This window comes from Trachurus trachurus (assembly GCF_905171665.1).
Source record: "Trachurus trachurus genome assembly, chromosome: 8".
Taxonomy (NCBI): domain Eukaryota; kingdom Metazoa; phylum Chordata; class Actinopteri; order Carangiformes; family Carangidae; genus Trachurus; species Trachurus trachurus.
The window spans coordinates 11,750,038-11,767,903 of NC_139905.1; the positions used below are offsets into that span (position 1 = coordinate 11,750,038).

At 40.8% G+C, this 17,866-nt stretch overlaps 2 protein-coding genes across 3 annotated transcripts; one reads left to right on the forward strand and one right to left on the reverse strand.

Annotated features, from left to right (window-relative positions):
* Window positions 1–592: 592 nt before the first annotated feature.
* Window positions 593–2,528, forward strand: rmi2 (RecQ mediated genome instability 2; the record flags this gene model as incomplete). The annotated part of the gene is made up of 2 exons (XM_083976990.1): window positions 593–881; window positions 2,371–2,528. The coding sequence occupies 2 exons, from the start codon at window positions 593–595 to the stop codon at window positions 2,526–2,528; spliced, it is 447 nt and encodes a 148-aa protein (XP_083833116.1).
* A 616-nt stretch (window positions 2,529–3,144) lies between these two features.
* On the reverse strand, window positions 3,145–16,987 carry zc3h7a (zinc finger CCCH-type containing 7A). 2 transcript variants are annotated; one of them, XM_083977157.1, is made up of 23 exons: window positions 16,854–16,987; window positions 15,319–15,425; window positions 12,645–12,684; window positions 12,261–12,464; window positions 10,223–10,381; window positions 9,478–9,558; window positions 9,224–9,277; window positions 9,096–9,135; window positions 8,647–8,993; window positions 8,301–8,553; window positions 8,153–8,187; window positions 7,909–8,053; window positions 7,657–7,815; window positions 7,156–7,361; window positions 6,400–6,500; window positions 6,027–6,208; window positions 5,868–5,941; window positions 5,546–5,679; window positions 4,930–5,035; window positions 4,716–4,824; window positions 4,489–4,622; window positions 3,942–4,105; window positions 3,145–3,843 (listed from the first exon to the last, which is right to left on the reverse strand). In XM_083977157.1, the coding sequence occupies exons 2-23, from the start codon at window positions 15,384–15,386 to the stop codon at window positions 3,654–3,656; spliced, it is 2,985 nt and encodes a 994-aa protein (XP_083833283.1). In that variant the 5' UTR covers window positions 15,387–15,425; window positions 16,854–16,987; the 3' UTR covers window positions 3,145–3,653. The 2 variants fall into 2 exon arrangements, with proteins under 2 accessions (XP_083833283.1, XP_083833282.1); XM_083977156.1 differs by having other exon boundaries at window positions 5,546–5,682.
* Between the last annotated feature and the right edge of the window lie 879 nt (window positions 16,988–17,866).

Genomic DNA, 17,866 nt, shown 5'->3' on the forward strand with positions numbered 1-17,866 from the left:
TCATCAGTGATGGTCAGTTGGAGATGTATAGTATCTCTGGAGTATGTGGATATTCCTTTTTTATATACAGTCTATGGCGGTTTCCACATTTGTGCTTCGAATAAAAAAGGTCAATCTGAATAGCTTGTGTGCATGATATCAGCATTGGTATCAGTTAACAATGGCAGAGGCATGGCCGCCCTACTCACTGTAGGCTACCTTGCATGTTTAAAAGAGTAGTGTATTATTTGAATAGCTTAGTATTGAATGCACAATAACAAGGTACGTTTATACATGGCACTGGGCCCGGTTTAATATAATACACAATTTATTTTAATATAGTAGGGATCCCTGCTCCATCTCTCAATCAGTTTGGGGGTCTTTGGCCTGAAAAACGTTCAAACCCTCTGGTATATGGGATATTCCGAATTTGAGGTCATGCTTTTACTTTGAAGGGTCACAGGCGGGAATTGATAGTTGTCACTTCCTGCAAAACACCGCCACGTCTTCCGGTGAAACATCACGCTTGAAGAGAGGCGGGTAATGCAAATAATATTTCCAGCCGTAGACCACCGCGAAGTGAACCACCGGGTTACGACATTATCAGTCCCCAATGAATAACCTGGAGAAAACACTCGCCGACAAGAAACGTCCTCCGCCCGTGAAGGTGCTGTCCGGCCAGCTGAGGACGGCAGAGAGCCAGGGCCCTGCTAGCAGCGGGGAGGGCTACGTTATCAGACCGAGCAGGGGTCGCTCTCTGACGGTCTCACTGGTGTGGATGCAGGGCACCGTCCTGGAGGTGCAGCAGGACCGAAACACCGTGTTACTCCTTGATGAAACGGGGACGTTTGCGGTTCAGGGCGTCAACAACATCCCCAGAGGGAAGCCATGTTTGTCCCAAGGTAATTACACTTTGATGAAGTCTTTATTATGGGTAAACTGATACTATTACAATTTGTTTTCAATAGGCTTAATTGCATTTTTATTTTCCACTAAGTTAAATAATTTGCCAATGATCATGAGGCACATTTATGTTTGTTTTCTTCCCTTAACCAAATGTTAAAACCAAGACAATATCTAATGTGAAATATTGCTGCACCAAAATGAGTGTTAATGTTATGTTTCCACCATAGACTGTAAGGGGTTTCCACCCAACTTTGCTTTTTACAAAGACTAGCATAGGTTAGGTATCATAGGGCTGCACCTAAGCACTGTCTCTGTCAGTGAATAAAATGCTCAAAACATTTCTTAGTTATCTCATAAACTGATTTGTCTGCAAGATGTCAGTTTTTTTTTTTAAACGGTCATGTGTGAAAGTTTGGATAAAGATGAGAAGAGGTCATTCCTGACAACTGAGAGAAATATTTGACAAAGTGTTCATTTTCTGTGTATCAAATACATTAATACTCTGTCAATCATTTGATGAACTAATCATTTCAATTTACATTTAGACATAAACTGGTGTAAACCTTTGCTTTAATATTATTTTATACATTTTCATGTCAAAACTGTAGTTTTGTGACCAGTTAAACTAGTTAAATAGATGTATTGGTTAAATCTCTATTTTTTTTAAGTTAAGGGGAAAATAAAGGGTGATTTCACTGATTTCATTAAATTATCCATCAAGATCACAGTGCAGTTTTTACTGCTAATTTCCTGTCTCTTTGCAATGAAATATGTACATTTTTAAATTCAAAGGCTGGTATGAAGCCTGTCTCTAGGCTGCTCCTTATAATACCCAGTGTCTCTTCATTTTTAATGACGACGTCAAAATATGTAAATATTCCTCATCAGTAAATGAGACTGTAGACTGTTCATACAGCAGATATAAGAATTTACAACAGGTGTAACTAATAACACAAACCATGGCTCTGGGCCATGTTAAGTGTGGCCATGCCATGCATGGAGCCCGTATCCACAGCAACTCGGTGGCATGCAGCCATCATTAGTGTTATTACTTGCACCTGTGGTCGACAAGATTATCTGCAGTGGGATGTGTTAAGCTGTTACAGCTCTAACACTCTGGTGTAAGTGTATTTTTGACAAATACATGGAGGGTTGTTTTTTTCTTTTCACCTTATGGCAAAACTCCACCTCTGCCAATTCCCCATTGTTTGTATATATTATTGTTGAGCACTGAGACCACACACGGCAGCAGTATATTGTTTCTCAGTCAGTGCATGATCCGTGGCTTATTTACATGAAAATTCACAGCAGCCAGCCCTGAGAATTGCAAATTGTTTCCCTAAAGCAGGCGCATTAGGCCTGAAAATAATGACTGCACATGAATGAAAAACACCCACATCCCCCAGTATTTCTCTCCCATCGCCATCCCTGTTCCTTTGAATCCATTGTCACTGAACAATCCGCCACCTGCTGCTGTTGTTACAGGCAAGTATGTCATGGTGATGGGTGTCATCCAGGCCGTCTCCCCGGAGCCAGTTATCCGTGCAGTGAAGATGGCAGACCTCTCTGAGCGCGCCGCGCTGCACAGACGGATGTGGAGGCTGGAGGTGGAGGACCTGCAGCAGCTGCTGGTGGCTGGATGACCTGCTGCTGTTGGTGTGCATCCAGCTGGCTGTGCAGCACATTAAGTGGCTATTAACAAGTGAAAAACTTAACTCAGCGGGGCGGAGGGAGAGGATTCTTCAAGAAGAGTGACTCGGACATGTATTTGTGCACGTTTTAATCCCGAAACATGGCACGGAAATAACATTTTTGGAGGCATGTCCTTCCCTGCTCTGAGGAGGTCGGTGTTGGCAGATGAAAGATGACCTTCAAGGGCCAAATACGAAATGTTTCTACACCTGTGACATGCTCAGCAGTGCTTTTCATGTACGTTTACCAACTAAAACTTTGTCTTACATTTCAGTTTAACTATATTTACAGGGATTTTTTTTCAACTGTTGTATAGACACATTACATACAAAACATAAACTGATATGTGCCATGTGTGATTTAACTACCCTTAAATAGTTAAACTTCCAGTCACAGGGAGGTGGTGAGTATGGCCTACTGTACTTGATGATACTCAGTGTGGTGCTTTCACTTGTAATTGAGCTTTTTTTAGTAGTGTATTACTACTTGAAAAGATCTAAGTACTTCTTTCACCGCTGGTTCCAGATGTGTAATTAATAAAACAGATCAAACACTGGTTATAAAAGAAGCTTTATTTGGTGTGGTGCCCATTACACTGGTAACACTAATGGATAAATGGAAAAATGAGTTGATGGATTAAAATAAGAGAATGTCAACTGAACTCAATTTAAGTTTTCCATACCTAAAACTTATTGAAAAGTAAAAGGCCATTAACATATACAAACTGTTTATGAAAAGAAATTAGTTTTTTTTTTTAGGTCAACTTATCTGAACACGTCTCTGATCAAGCTTTACACATGCTATTTTCATCACCGGTTTCAGATATTCTACTGAAAAGGTGCATAGCAGAGCTTCAAGTGTCTTACACACAGTATTTGCTGTTAACGATAACGCTCGTGTAGTTCTGATCAGAGTAAACCAGCCACCAATCAGAGGGCTGGTCCTGAACGCCCCCTTTAAAATCATGCTGTGATCAGGCTATTTCCTGTGTACCTCAGAGGCCCTTTAGGATCACCTGTCTCAAGACTGTTTGAATACTGCATTATTTGCAAGTAAGCATGAATATTGTCACCATATTATTTAATGTCTTTAAGCAGAAAACTGTATTTTCCAAAGTCATTGTCATTTGGTGCTATAAGATGATCTTTTCGGGCTTTGGCAAGTTTCATCAAAAGGAATTCCCTGCGCTCCATCCACTCTTTTAGCTCCTGCTCCCCGTGCGCCAGCTTACACAACTCGTCCTCCGTACACGTGCCTTTGAGGAACCTGTCAAAAACACCAGATCAGATGTCAACCATCAAAAAACGCACTGGAATCAGACTGGGAACCAGAGACGAGCCATATGCCGTGGCAGATAATCTTACCTCTCACAAACTTTGAAAGTGCCTGTGGGAAATCGATACTGCCAGCAATTCTGATCATCCTCAGAGTTGAAAACTCTGTCTTTGTGTTTTTCTGAAGTGATATGCTGCTGCCACTGCTTCTCGCTGTTGCAGTTTTTACCACACAGCCAACAGTGATTGCCAGCCTGTGAAACAAAACAAAAAAAAGGATCTCATTTACACAGACGACTAATTACCATCTGTTTTCTAAATCGCTCAAATTTATCAGCGTTTATTTTAATCACTTTACAGATAAATAAAGGATTCTATTAAAATGTGTTCTATCATTATTTAACCACTAGGCAATAACAGATTTTAATCCGTCAACATTCAAGTCCAAAGCAAAGCAACACTGCTGGATTCCTGTAACGGCTGAAGATCCCGTTCTGGTAAAACAAGAGACTGCAGCATTGTGCCATGTGGAACCAAAACGGAGCTGTAGGCTCTAGACATAACACCACAGAGCAGTTCACACACTGAATGCACGGCCAGACAAAAGAACTGTCATTTTCTGAGCTCTTAAACTCACCACTTCCTCAGCGTAGTCTGTTGGCATGTGGATCTGTTTGCCGTTCTCCCTGACTGAGTTACTGGAGGTCTCCTCACCCCAGCCAGGCTTCTGAGACTGCAGCCACTGCTCATAAAGCTGATCCATATCTGGAACTAAATGAGGGGATTAAAAAAATAATAATAATAAGATGAAGTGTGCATCACATGCTAATTAGAATCAACCAATAAGACTCTGACAGAACTCACTGTTGTTTTCCTTCATGTAGGTCCAAAGGTCCCGTTCTTCTACACTGTGAGCAAATGTGCAATTCCCGATGTACTGACACTTCTTGCCAGCTGTCACATGCATGCAAATCTAATAAAGGAAAAAAAAAAACCTTTGGTGATCTTGGCAAGGATTTGTCTTCAGAGATGCAAGAAGATTTTAGGCAACGCCCAGATAGAGGAACATTTGACAAACCTCAAACTGAGATGGGATTGGCTTTTTGGTTGGAAGCGGTCTAACTGTCGTCCACTTTTTCCTTTCATGGGAACTTACAAGCACCACCCGCCTGTCCTTTGCCCACCTGAGACAGAAAAAGAACAGCTTAGCAATGACATTAAAGATTTATTTAAAAAACATTTTCAAATGTATTTAAATCAGTTTTAACAAACACTCCTCCTTTGCCAAGATTGTCCCTCCACCTGACAGGTGTGGTGATATCAGGATGCTTATAACTCCACACACGTGTGCTTTGAGCTGCTCACAGTGAAAGGCCATTCGAAATTTTTTTTTCATAAGACATGCTGAGCTATGGATGTCATGTGACTTCATGGGCAACAGCTCACGCCAACCACACGCTCTCTGCAGCAGCACGCAGCATCTGTAGCTTTGTGTTGTGTGATAAAACCGCACCGTTTTATTTTATCACGCTCACAATCCGCATCTTAATATGCAACACCTGTCAGGTGGACGGATAATCTTGGCAAAAGGAGGAATGCTCATTAACACAGACTTACACACATTTGTTGAATAAGATGTAAATTGCGTCTTAGAAGTGCGAGATTTGGTATTTTTAGATGAGCTGAATACTCACGTGTGTCTCGCCTTGGCCGAGCAATACTTCTTGTTTTTGTCAGCTTCACTGAGTTGGCCATTTCTCCAGCACTGGCCACAGACAAACATCATCTTAAGGTTTGGAGGCCCGAACCTCCTCTGAACGCTGGAAAGCTGCTGATGAGATTTAAGGGACGTTTAAAAAAAAATCTTTGTAGCCAACAAATATTTCCTACATTTAATAAAACACATAACAGACACATCAGCTTATTTCTATTTTGAATAACCATGAAAAACAGCATAGTAGAAAATGCTAGCACTAAACAAATGAGAAATCAGTGACCACACTCCTGAAGTTTTACCTGGACTCCCTGCAATGAAGCGGTGGCACTCCAAAACTTCCTTGCCTCTTGGACAATACTTTCATGTGTGATACCTAGCAGATAAAATAAAAAAAAGTGAGTTATTTTTTCACTGTTGCAAACTGTGGGAAAAGAAAAGACTGGCAGAGGAAGTCTTACCAAGCTCGTGCTGCATCATCCAGACCTTGAGCTCGATGAGGCTGTGGGCGTAGAAGCAGTCGTCCTCTCTCACGCAGCCGTAGCGGACTTCATGGCGACAGAGATCCAGCTGGCACTGAGTTCTCAGGGGTCTGATTTTGGAATAACGAACTGTATTCTCCTTCAAAATGTGGACCAGGCACCTAAAAAGACAAACACGCAATCTTATCCTTCTCTTATTTCCCAATCGTATTCCCCCACAAGGCCTTGTATGCTTTTAGCTTATCATTATTTCAACTAGAAGTTCAAGTCTGTCTTTCATAGACACCATTAAGTTAAATGCTTTACTCAAACAAATGACAGTTTCAGGGTGATGAGATGTGAAATGACTTACTTATGATCCTCAAAGTCATGCTTTGTCACTGGATGCGAGCAGAGCGAGGGTTCATCTTTGTTGGTTTTGCTGATTATTCTGGGTTTGTGGTCGAAGCACACCTGCAGATCACATTCAATTTAAACCTTTGCAAGTTTTATTATGGTAGCAACAAAAGGCTGACGGGGCCTGACATTGATAGGAACTCTCTGGATTGGTCTCTTGGGCTCCTGTGCTGCAGCATGAGTCACCACAGAGGTTCTGCCACCATAGTAGCTTTTTGTTTTAACATGAGCAGAGAGGCTAGCAGATTAAAACCAGCCGTGCAGTAGGAATCATTTCGTATTATATTCTTCTATTCTTGTGTCGTCTTAAAAAAAAAAAAGCCTGCCAACTTCTAATAAGCAGCGGGGGAAAAAAAGAATTACACAAGAGAAAAGAAAAAGCCTAAAAACAAAACAGACAAACCATTTCCCACATCCCCCCTCATCACTTTTTTCTTTTCTTTTTTTTTTTTACCACACGTAATTGCCTTATTTTTCATATTTTGTTGTTTATGTGCTGAAAAATGATGCGTCTCATTTGGAACAATCATCTGTTGTCTTGACAGTGGAAGATTGTTTCTTATGAAAAAAAAATCTGAGGAAGAAAACATTAATTTACACTAAGACAAATATATTTTCCCCCCTCACACGCAAATGAAAAACAATGTTTTTCACCAGCACTTTAACCACTGGAACATGCACAACTCTTTGATGTTTACAGTGAAATGCTCACCCCACAGAGAAACATGAATATCCCATGATGCTCCTGTAAGATCTTGGGGACGGTCAACCTGATGTTGGAGTTGGGTCCAAAAGGATCAAAGAGCAGTTCTCTGGAGATGAACCCTTTTCGCTCCAGAGTCCAAACATCAATCTCTTCCTGGCAGTATGCAAATGTGCAGTGACCAGGGTACAGGCACTCTTTTCCTACAGCCACCTCTGAAACGACACATTCTAGTTTTAGCTCTCGGCCAGACCTTGACTAGCGAGTGAAGAGTAAAAAGTCCCAGAAACAAATACAAATACACACCAGGCAGAAATAGCCACACATAGAGGAAGTGATGGTAAAATGTAAAAAAGAAAAACATGCCTTAGGAACTGCACTGTTATTTTTTTTCTTTTATTATTAATCCTTCTTACAAAATAAGGCAGCCATTTATGATTTTTTTTTCTCTCTCTCAGCTAAGTGTGAATTACTGAAGTATTTAATATTTGCACATTTTCTAAATGTTACCTTTGCAAATGTAATATGGTCCAACATATTGAGTTTTTGTTGGTCTGGGCCGAATGAGCTTCCACGTTTTGTCTGGTGAATGTTTGATTCTGCCCAGTAAAGCGTCCTTTTTGCATTTATGCTCTTCAGTATGTAGTGTGTAATCCAACACACCAGGCCCTGTGGATATGAAATTGAAAAAAAAAGAAACATTAGACCAAACACTACTTCCCTTTACTGGAAAAGACACAAAACCAAAACCCTTTTCCTCACCAGTTTTGACGTAGCAGAGTGAACAGGCTTGTTTGAATTCATGTGTTTCAGCTAATGGGTTTTTTGCTAAATCCACAGCAGCAGGTAGACCCTTCACCTCAGGCATACCCACAGCCATCCCCATTGGGGTTTCTTTATTGTTAAGCTGTTTAAAAAAAAAAAAAGAACAAATATGACAACATGAGCCTCTAAAAATGTCTGGGCTGAAATGTTTTAATAATTAATAACATCTTAAGTAATTTACCTGTGGAATGAATGGACTAACTGGACTGGCATAATCTGAAAAGGGAGAAAAAACAAAAAGAACTTACTGACTGAATATCATCAACATTAACCAACAAACCGAAGTAATATTACATAACTAAACCAGGAAAGGTAGCGCAGCGCTGTACCTGTTTTAAAGTCTGTCATGCTGAGGCTGTCCAGAGAGTCCAGCGGTGGGGGCAGGGGGTCAAAAGTGTCCATACCAAAATACGTACTTGACCCCGACTTGTGATACAGTGGGGGCAGATTCACAGTGCACTGCTGAGCACTACTGTGCAGAAATGGGTTGATGTGAGATGGCATCAGGAATGGACTGGACATGGAACTGCCCGAGGAAATACTGGTAGGCAAGGGAAGAGGCCCCTTCACTGTGGGAATAACCTAAACAAAGAGATAGGAATAATCACCCTTCTGTTCAGAAACGTCACATTATGTTCATCAATGAGCCCCATGCCGTCGTATCCGTTCACTCACCAGGCCCGATTCGTCGCGGACTTGGTCCAGCAGATCATCTAGGTCACCGTCCATGATGTCGCCGTCAAAATCTTGACTGGTTTCAAGCATGGGACAAGGCTTCGCGGTTCTGCACCCGTTTACAAATGTGAGCGCAGGAAGGGCGACCGACGTGGGCACGGACACGGGCAGGGAAATGGACTCGAAGCCCGGAGGCTCAGACGGCGTCACGGATGAGATACTGTTGTTTGAAGGAAATTCATCCACCACCACTGCTTCGCTCAGGGGCGGGTGCACTGCCACTGGAGCTTGGATGGGGGCTGGGACCGGAGCCAAAACACTGCTATCCTGGGTCAACTGAGGCACTTCTGAAACACAGTGGAGGGGAGGGCGGGGGGTAAACAGGATGAGTGACTTCTGTTCCGTCTTGAATATCGAATAAAAAAGCTGCATTTAAGTATTTAACTTACCAATTTCTATATCTTCAACTGAAGACAAGCCATGGGAAAACTGCAAATGAAAGAAATTAATTGAACAATGAGAGGCGAGGAGAGAACAGATACATCGACAGGACTGTGAGGGGGGTTATTTTGTTTACCTTTTCACATGATGCATCTTGGTAATTAGATCCACGCAAAACATTCAAGGCAGGCTGTTCAAATATAAAGAAAAACCCAATCAATTTGGTTAAATTATGACTTTATGTCCATTATATAGTAAGATATCACACGTGAACCTGACAGGATCAACCCAATCCTGTTATAACACCTATAACAACTACAAACGTGTGGAACTGGTTCTTAGGAGGAACAATTTTGCTTCAAGTGTCATGGGGGGTTTGAGATCACACACCTTACTCCTCACATAAGCTTTACGGATTTTTAATCCCAAAATTTTGGCAAGGTCCTGAGTCAGCTGTGTGACGCTGGGATCCTGGGGAGACAACACACACACAGAAAAGAAATTATTAAAAACACAAACATCGCCTTTAATCTTTGTACATTTTATTGTGCTGTGATGTCAGAAAATTATGCAAATGCATTATGTTACACCTGTATGGATCTTCATGCAAACATAATTGTATGCACTGTGAGGCCATTACTTCTCACAACAGAGCAACACAGTTATCTAACGAACAGTATTTGTGATTCTAATGTGTGTATTCAATACAGAAAAACAAATAGAGTTGGATTGGATCGACCTTTGCAATAGCAACAAGCGTCAAACCTGATGCAAACATTTGTAATCCAAATTAAATGTGGCTGACAAGGAATAAACTCATGACTAACCAACTAAAAATTAATTAAAGCAACCCTTACCTTTCTGGCATTTCACACAGCACAGCACAACAATTTGAAAATCAACAACTCCAGCTCCTTCCCCACCTCTTTTTAGCAATTTACAAAGAAAAGTGTAAAAGCTCCAGAAAGGTAAAGGTTGCTTTAACTTGTGTGTTCCAATGCACATATAAAATATGGACTGTGGACTGGATGACATTTCAATTCGCTTCATTTTTTTTGGTCCTATTTGTTAAAATGAAACAGAGAGGGAAGTGCCTGCACATCTGGATAAATCCATTTAAACAGTGGCAGCCTACCTGAGGCACTGCTAGAGAGCATTTGGCAACAGTCTCATAGGCCTCTTGATGTCTCCCCATCTCCTTCAAGGATTTTGCTTTTCTGTACAGTGCTTTGTAGTTCCCCTCGTTCAGATGGAGAGCCTTTTCACAGTCTTCTAATGCTTGGTCATACAGTCCCTGAGAAAGAAAAAAAACACAGTTGTCACAAGAGTTAGAAAAGCTGAACTTGACCACAGAGCTGCAGTGAGAACAGATAACAAAGAGGCTGCTCTTTGATCATAAATTGACTTTGCGTGTTCAGCGAGTTACATCACATATGGGTGTGGTGTGTATCCTCCCTGAAGACAGCAGCCTAGTGTTCTTCACTGACGTGCAACATGACTATGCGGACGGGCTCTGACAGGGAGGCGAGACTGGATGTTCCTCTGAGAGCAGCACTTCTTCCCCAAAATCAAAGTTTTCTTTTACTGGATACAAGTTTTTCAACTCAGTCTCAGAATTTGACATGAGAAAAAAAAAAAAAACTAACAGTGTTTCAGTAATTAACCACAACAAAGCACTTGGGAGGAAAGGAGAGTATACAACTGTGACTCCTGACAACATCGAGACTGACTCTTAGAAATTAAATGTGTCAGATACTCCTGGTATAAACGTCATTTTGGAGACTTATAGAGATCCAACTGACCAGCAAAGCTTGCAAGCTGTTCACCATGTATCATATAACATTAAATCTTACCAAACTAAAAACGCTAAATTCTAATTTTTCTCATTAACACAAAAGAGCACCAACAATTTATCAACTTTCTAGTTTCTACCATATCAAGGCATTTGTCATTGGTCACTTTTGCTTGACATCTATTAAATCAGAAAGCATCCCATGTTGCCAAATATGCTGTCAGAGAATGAGATTCCTGACTGCAAAGCAACTAAACTGGTTTATACAAATGGCAATTAAGAGTTACGACACGACATGAGGAGTAGCTTAAAGTAGAACCAATGAATCTCGTGACAAAAACGAGGTCAATAGAGTATCGTGCTCTACCCCGCTGTGTCTGCCTGCTGTAAAGGCTCAATAAGACCGTTAAGCTGGTAGCGCGGGGGTGTGTCAAAGTGGACAGTTGTGGACACAAATATGCTGCTACAGTGTTGTGTTTCACGGGAAGACTTGGCAGCTCTGAAAGTAGAGCTGGGATAGAGATCCTCTTTTTGGTCTCTCTATGATGTCAGGTGCTGAAAATGAAGAATAATAACTGCAAACACAAGCTGAAACGGCTGCGAGTCGTGACGGGTGATGCAACGGGAGATTCCAGTGTCGTTGGATGTGATATCTGACAGAAAGCAGCAGGGCCTATTCTTTTTTTTGAAGAAACTGTTGGATAAATCAAGAGTGTATGTTTTTAACGGAAATGATCCAATCATTGACGTAACTATTATTACTAATACGGACTGATGCGCCTGTGTAATTCAAGCAAAAATGTCTACTGTGAGAACGGTCCATCACAGTTTTTTTAGTATTCTTGATAAACTATAATGATCATGAAGATTTTATGGAAAAGAGAAAACATCTGCTGCTCTTCTACAAAAACTGGCACTTTAAAGATGGTTAAATGTTTTTTACACAACATCAACAGCAGAGATGAGAGCAGGAGAACGGTACAGTGATGCAGAGTGACTGACAAGAAGAATTAATGAACCCTGCTCAGTTGTATGGTCATGGCAAAATAAGTAAAAGGACTTGTCCCCACTTCCTGTTTTATTTTGACATTTAGTTTATTGTGTTTTGATACAGGCGGTTTGTTTGATAGAGAAGAGGTAATAAAACTGGTGGGGCATCCTGGGCCCTGGAAACACAATGGTTTTCAGAAATGATTCTACAAAACCCAAGACCGCATTTTGTATTTTGGACTTTCCTTGTTTCCTTTAATTGTTTTATTTTCTATTCAGTGTTAATGCGCAAAGTGGAAGACCCGCCCCCTTCCTCCCCCCTAGAGTGGGAATTTAAGGTGGTTACGGGTGAAACTGAAAGATGAGAGTGGGACGGTTGCCACCTACTTACCGGAACAACATTTAGATAGGCTGCAGCCCGGTTTGCATACAGCTTTTCCAGTAAACCTGTTGGAACACAGATTTCTTCAGAGTCGGCGTACTCTGCTATGCTCAAGGCCTCAGTGTACATCTCGATGGACTTTGTCCATTCGCCCTCTTTAAAAACGTCATTTCCTTCTCCAAAAAGATTCCAAACGAGCTCCTTAATGAAAACCTGGAGATGGGAAAGAAACAGATGTAAACGACAAAGAACATCTTATCCGTCTTTGATTTGAAAGAAGGAAAGTTACAGGTTTTCTCAACCCTGTCGTTGCACCTGAAGTTTAACTCGGTACAGGGCAAGGGTTTCAAATAGGAGAATGGAAAAAAGCACATTCAAATTTGCATAGCTTACCTCATACTGCTCTTGACTTCCAGGAAATGGAAGGGTTGATCTGACGAAGAAAAAAAACAAAAACAGGTTCAAGTTACAAGAAGAGACAGTCAGTTCACTTCAATAAAAAGTGAGGTAAATAACAATTTCTGGTCAGTCTTTGATAAATATGAAGGAAAAAAAAGGAAAATATTATAATCGTCAATTTATTTTAATTACCACAACAATAAATGTCATTATAGTAGTAATATTGTTGATACTACCATATTGGTTTCATTCTATAGCACTTCAGCTGATATATTATATCACAGACCTGACAGAGGCATCACAACAGGAAGATGTGTAAGAGAGTGTGTGAAAGTGGTGCAGGGGTGTCTATACGTGTCATTGGTTTGATCATTTGCAGTGTGTGAGGTGCTGACTGCATTGACTGTTCAATGCAACCAAGTCAGCAAACCCAACTCTGTGTCAACAAACCACATCATCCTCCAAAGAAATCAACCCAAATTAACAGAAACAGACAGAAAATAACAGAACATTTCAAATTGTTCCATTTTATCCTCCGTTTGATCGTTGTGTCTGGTGGTTATATTAAATAACCATGGTATGTAAAGTAACTTAAGGTATGATGCAAATTTATTGATGTGAAGCCAATTATTAAATTATTCAAGTCACTAAAGTATTTTTTTTTTTATATAAAAAGGCCAAATTACATTACGATCGATCGCTGGTTGAACAGGCAACTAAAATAATAACGCCACATCTCTTCCTGCCTCACAGAACCATACCTACTGTTAGGATTAATAGATGCTAGAGTTATTACTCATTCAGTGCACTGCTAATGGTTTGCCATTAAGTGTCATCATGGAAAATTCTGCTTTAGTCACAGAGAGGCAGCGAGGTTGTTTTGTTACGAAGGTTTCTAGTTCAGCAGCAGTCTGGCATTTTCAGTCGTCTTTCCTCTTTTGTGCATTGGACTATGAGGGAAACTAAGTTTGAGTTTAGACCATCACACTTCCACTGAGGCATGCTGGGCTCTTATTACAGTTAATGGACAAAACAGCCGGAGCACAAAGGCCTGTCTGGATATAAGAGCCTTATCTTACAGATAACAGCGGCAGCAGCAACGTGCAGGACTGTACACAAACCCATTACACTAACAGCTAAATGTATCTAAACTTGATTCATGTTTTTAATTGTCTTAAAGCACTTTGCCTTCTCTTTCCAATATCTTTCCGGCCTCATTAGTTCTCACTCTTTAGGTTGATGTATGATAGCGTTTGAATTGATACTTAGACATTTACTAAATATGACTCATTAAAGTGGGATCCATCATAAATCTCAAACTTTGCACACCACGACATCAAGTTTCACATTGACTGCACACTACAGTTAACGCATTGCAGTATTTTAAGTATTACTTTTGTTTTAAGAATAAAAAGGGCCTCGTCACATTAGATGAAATGCAACACTGCGCTGCCTGGCACGGCTCAATAGCAATATGTGGACAATAAGTCTCCACCTGATGCATGACAACATAATGAGCCACATTAACAACAAAACTAGAGTAAAGCCAGGAATCAGCTGTCTCACTGACACGGCAGCTGATCTGAACAACAATACATGATGCAAGGATGACCAATCATTCTTGCTCTGTTCAGTCCATTGAAGTGACTAAGCTTTTTCAATAACACGACTCTCTCTCTCTCTCACACACACACACACACACAGGCAGCAGCATATGTACTCATATAGCCAACAAAACTCTTCATCTTCAGAACCCCCTGCTGATATTTTACTTATCTTCCATAATAAACTATTCTGCTATTAAATCAAACACAAGACTAGAGCTGTCATTTGACGTAAATATAATGACACCACCCCTTACTTAATTTAAGTATGCCACAACTGATCATTAAAAATATGTGATTGGCATAAGGATGTCACGATTATAGATTTTCTTGGTACAATTATTATCAGAGAAATAATCACGGTATTCACATTAATTAATTTCACAACACTGAATGTGTGAATCAAATATAGTCAAAATATAATTACATCAATAAGTATTTACACAAAGTATTAATATAGGACCAATTCAATGTTACGTTAAATAAATGGACCTGTATCTGTGCGTTTACTTTTATTTTGGTGTACACCTGCCGATACGGTTCCGACATAATCTTTTTTGGGAAGAGACGGTATTTAGGAATCTTTACGATTAATTAATTGTGGCGTTTAATACCGCGATTAATTGTGAAAACAAGTATAATCGTGGCATCCCTAGATTGGTATGTTTAAATGAATGGTTTGTTTTCACCAATCGCCTTAAAATCTGTCCTTTCTGATGTCTGCTGCTGAGAGAAGCACAGTATGCCGTCTGTGTAGTGTATCCCATCTTGTTCACTTCCCCATGAGTTGATCAGTATTGCTGATAAAAAATGTGATGTCAAACATGTGAATACTGGTTACTGTGGGAACCTCTGACACGGAGATAGGCCTACATAACGAAACCAAACCCAGCCGCCCTCAACTTGTACCTCTCATATATATTAGCTAACACCACATCATAGTGTTGTAGTTGTTAACCAGCAACAGTGTTTAAGGAAAAACCCACAAGGTTGTTTAAAATGTTTGCCAATATGCAAAAGGGACAAAACTAGGTCAGATCTGTCACAACAACTGTGTCACTTACTGGATGAACTGCAAGCCTTTCTGGATCTCCTGCCAGCGACTCCTTCTGTCCTGACACGCTCCGGACATGTTTGCGTGTTTTAGTATACACTCCTCCTCAGACAGCACCTGAAATGATGGTACAGTACACAAATTGTTTTATTTACCGGTCAAAAGTCACAGTGCCAGTATGAACACACCTCCACACACACACTGCCTTATCATTAATGGACATCTACAGGTTGTCCAACTGGTTGACTAGCAGCAGCAGCAGTACACCACAACCACACTCGCTCATTGTGTTGAGTCACTATTTTACAAATTCTTCATGAGGTTCATCCTGCTTGGCTTCTGTTTTTTTATTACTTCCGCATTTGCTTATGACGACTGCACTGTAGTTCCGGAAATCAACTCCTTTTTTTTTTTATTAGCCTGAGAGCTAATGGTGTCAACGGGAAGACAGACGTGTCCACTGCTTAGCGTCAAAAGTTGGACTGAAAACTACATATCGGAAAAGCTGTGGATAAGAATCAGTGCGGGTAATAGCCCAGGGGAAGTGTATAAACTTAGCATCTGAAGGCGGTAGGTCCATTATCGGACATATTTGGATGGCTGATAACTCTCGTTAGTTATCAGAGACTCCTCTCAAACAAATCCAAGTGTTTCAGGAAGAAACCAATACACGCCATTTATGTCGAAAGGCCAAGACTGTTCCTGCTGGATCATATTACATTCCTGTCAGCTGTTTATCGTGTTTTGCAATGAAACACTGGCAATCACAGCGCGTAAAAGCCGCCAAGTTACAGCTGTCCTGCAATGCTTCGTCACAGCAAATGTTTACTGGCTAGAACAAATCTGGCCATTTAACTTCATCTTTCTTTACATCTACTTCTTCATCAGATGACGATTTGAGTTACACAACCTTACAAAGATAAACTCTTTGAGGTAATAAAGATGGTGGTAACTTCATGTTAGCTTTTAGGCGGGTGTGCCTGTCCTGCTTCGGTCAGCAAAGCCACCATTAACTTTATTCAATGACCACTCATGTGTCCAGACGCTTGCAATCACGTTTACGTTGCGACAACGCACCAAACTATATAAAAATATACAATTTTTGTGAAGTTTTGCGGCGAGAGAAGAGGGTGTCCGAAAATGGGCGCATGTCATTTAGCGCACGTGTGTTACCCGCGGCCGTGGAGGACCACCGAGGAGACAAACCATCATCTGCTAGCAAAGGATAGCGATTCACTCACTCACACACACACACGGTTTGACCGCTGCTAACACTACACACACACATTCACACACACAAATAATATTCACATGTTTTCTCCGGTGCTGGAAAACACACGGACTTCAGCAGCTACGCGACGCTACGCCACCAAGTTTCTGGGAAGTAAGTTAGCCTGAACCTAACAAAGCGAAGGCATGTCCAAGTTAAACTAGTTCCCCCAACGCAAACAATAGCGAGCTTTAACATGTTGTATAGCTGCTGGCTGAGAGCCGCCGAAGTCACCACGCGTCCAAGAGGCGCCGGCGGACGCTGTGCATACTTACATGAATGGATCTTTATTCCCAACAAACCCTGTGTCGGTTATCGAAAAGGAGGGAAATTGATTTTTCGTTTTAGCTAAAATAACTTAGCTAGATGTGCTGTATCGCCGAAGGCCGCCCTTTGGCTCTTCTTCTACCGTGATTGGAGGGAGAGCCAACACCGACTCCACCGCGCTGCTGCCCCCCACAGGCAGCGGAGGGGTATGACACCACATAGGAAATCACAATACAGTAAAGTAAAGCACCACACCTACAAATTGTAAATAAACTACTTGAATAAAGAAAACGAAGAGACAAATACATGCAAATACATTTGATTAAAATACTGACCAAAACCGGATAGACTTGTTTTTATGAATGAATAAAATGTAATCAATTAATGAAAGCTTTATTTCAAACATGTGAGTAATATCATATTTAAAGCATTTCAGCAATTTAGTCGGGACAGTGCAGTGCAAGAGTAGGTACACCGGATTTAGCACTGGTGCTAAATTACATCCGTAGTCCCCAAAACAATACAACAATTAACATAAAAAGTCCATAAAGACAGAGGAGTAGATAACAGAATAAGTACATTTACATACAACTTTGCATGTTTGAAAAGGAGTAGGAAGAAACACTATTTAGTCCTACAGCTTCTCCACTTAGTAGGCTACTTGTTTAGCCTGCACTTCCTGTGTGTCCTGTTTCTTTTTTTAATTACTTAGTACTCTCAACACAAACAACAACATAGTTGCTTGTGTTGACAATACAAAATAAATAGAATAAATAACAAGTAGGCCTATACAAAATGTAAGAACCTTACCGTGTGTTTGTACCGGTTGGACATTGCCTATGAGCTCCCCAGTCAGTCTGTTCCACAATTTCACTCCACATACAGAAATACAAAAGGTTTTCAAAGTTGCGTGAGCATACTGATAATTCAGTTTCATTTCATCAACATCCAGCCCCAGCTCGTGCCAAACCCTATCTACTTGCTTTGTTATTTACAAAGGAAACAGTAAGCAATGACCTGT

Excerpts from the sequence above, each read along its gene's own strand:
- zc3h7a (XM_083977156.1), bottom strand. The coding sequence starts at position 15,386 with ATGTCCGGAGCGTGTCAGGACAGAAGGAGTCGCTGGCAGGAGATCCAG. Across the intron at positions 8,054-8,152 it reads TTAGTCCATTCATTCCACAG|CTTAACAATAAAGAAACCCC; the intron begins GTAAATTACTTA and ends TTTTTTAAACAG. Across the intron at positions 4,623-4,715 it reads CTACATGAAGGAAAACAACA|TTCCAGATATGGATCAGCTT; the intron begins GTGAGTTCTGTC and ends CCCCTCATTTAG.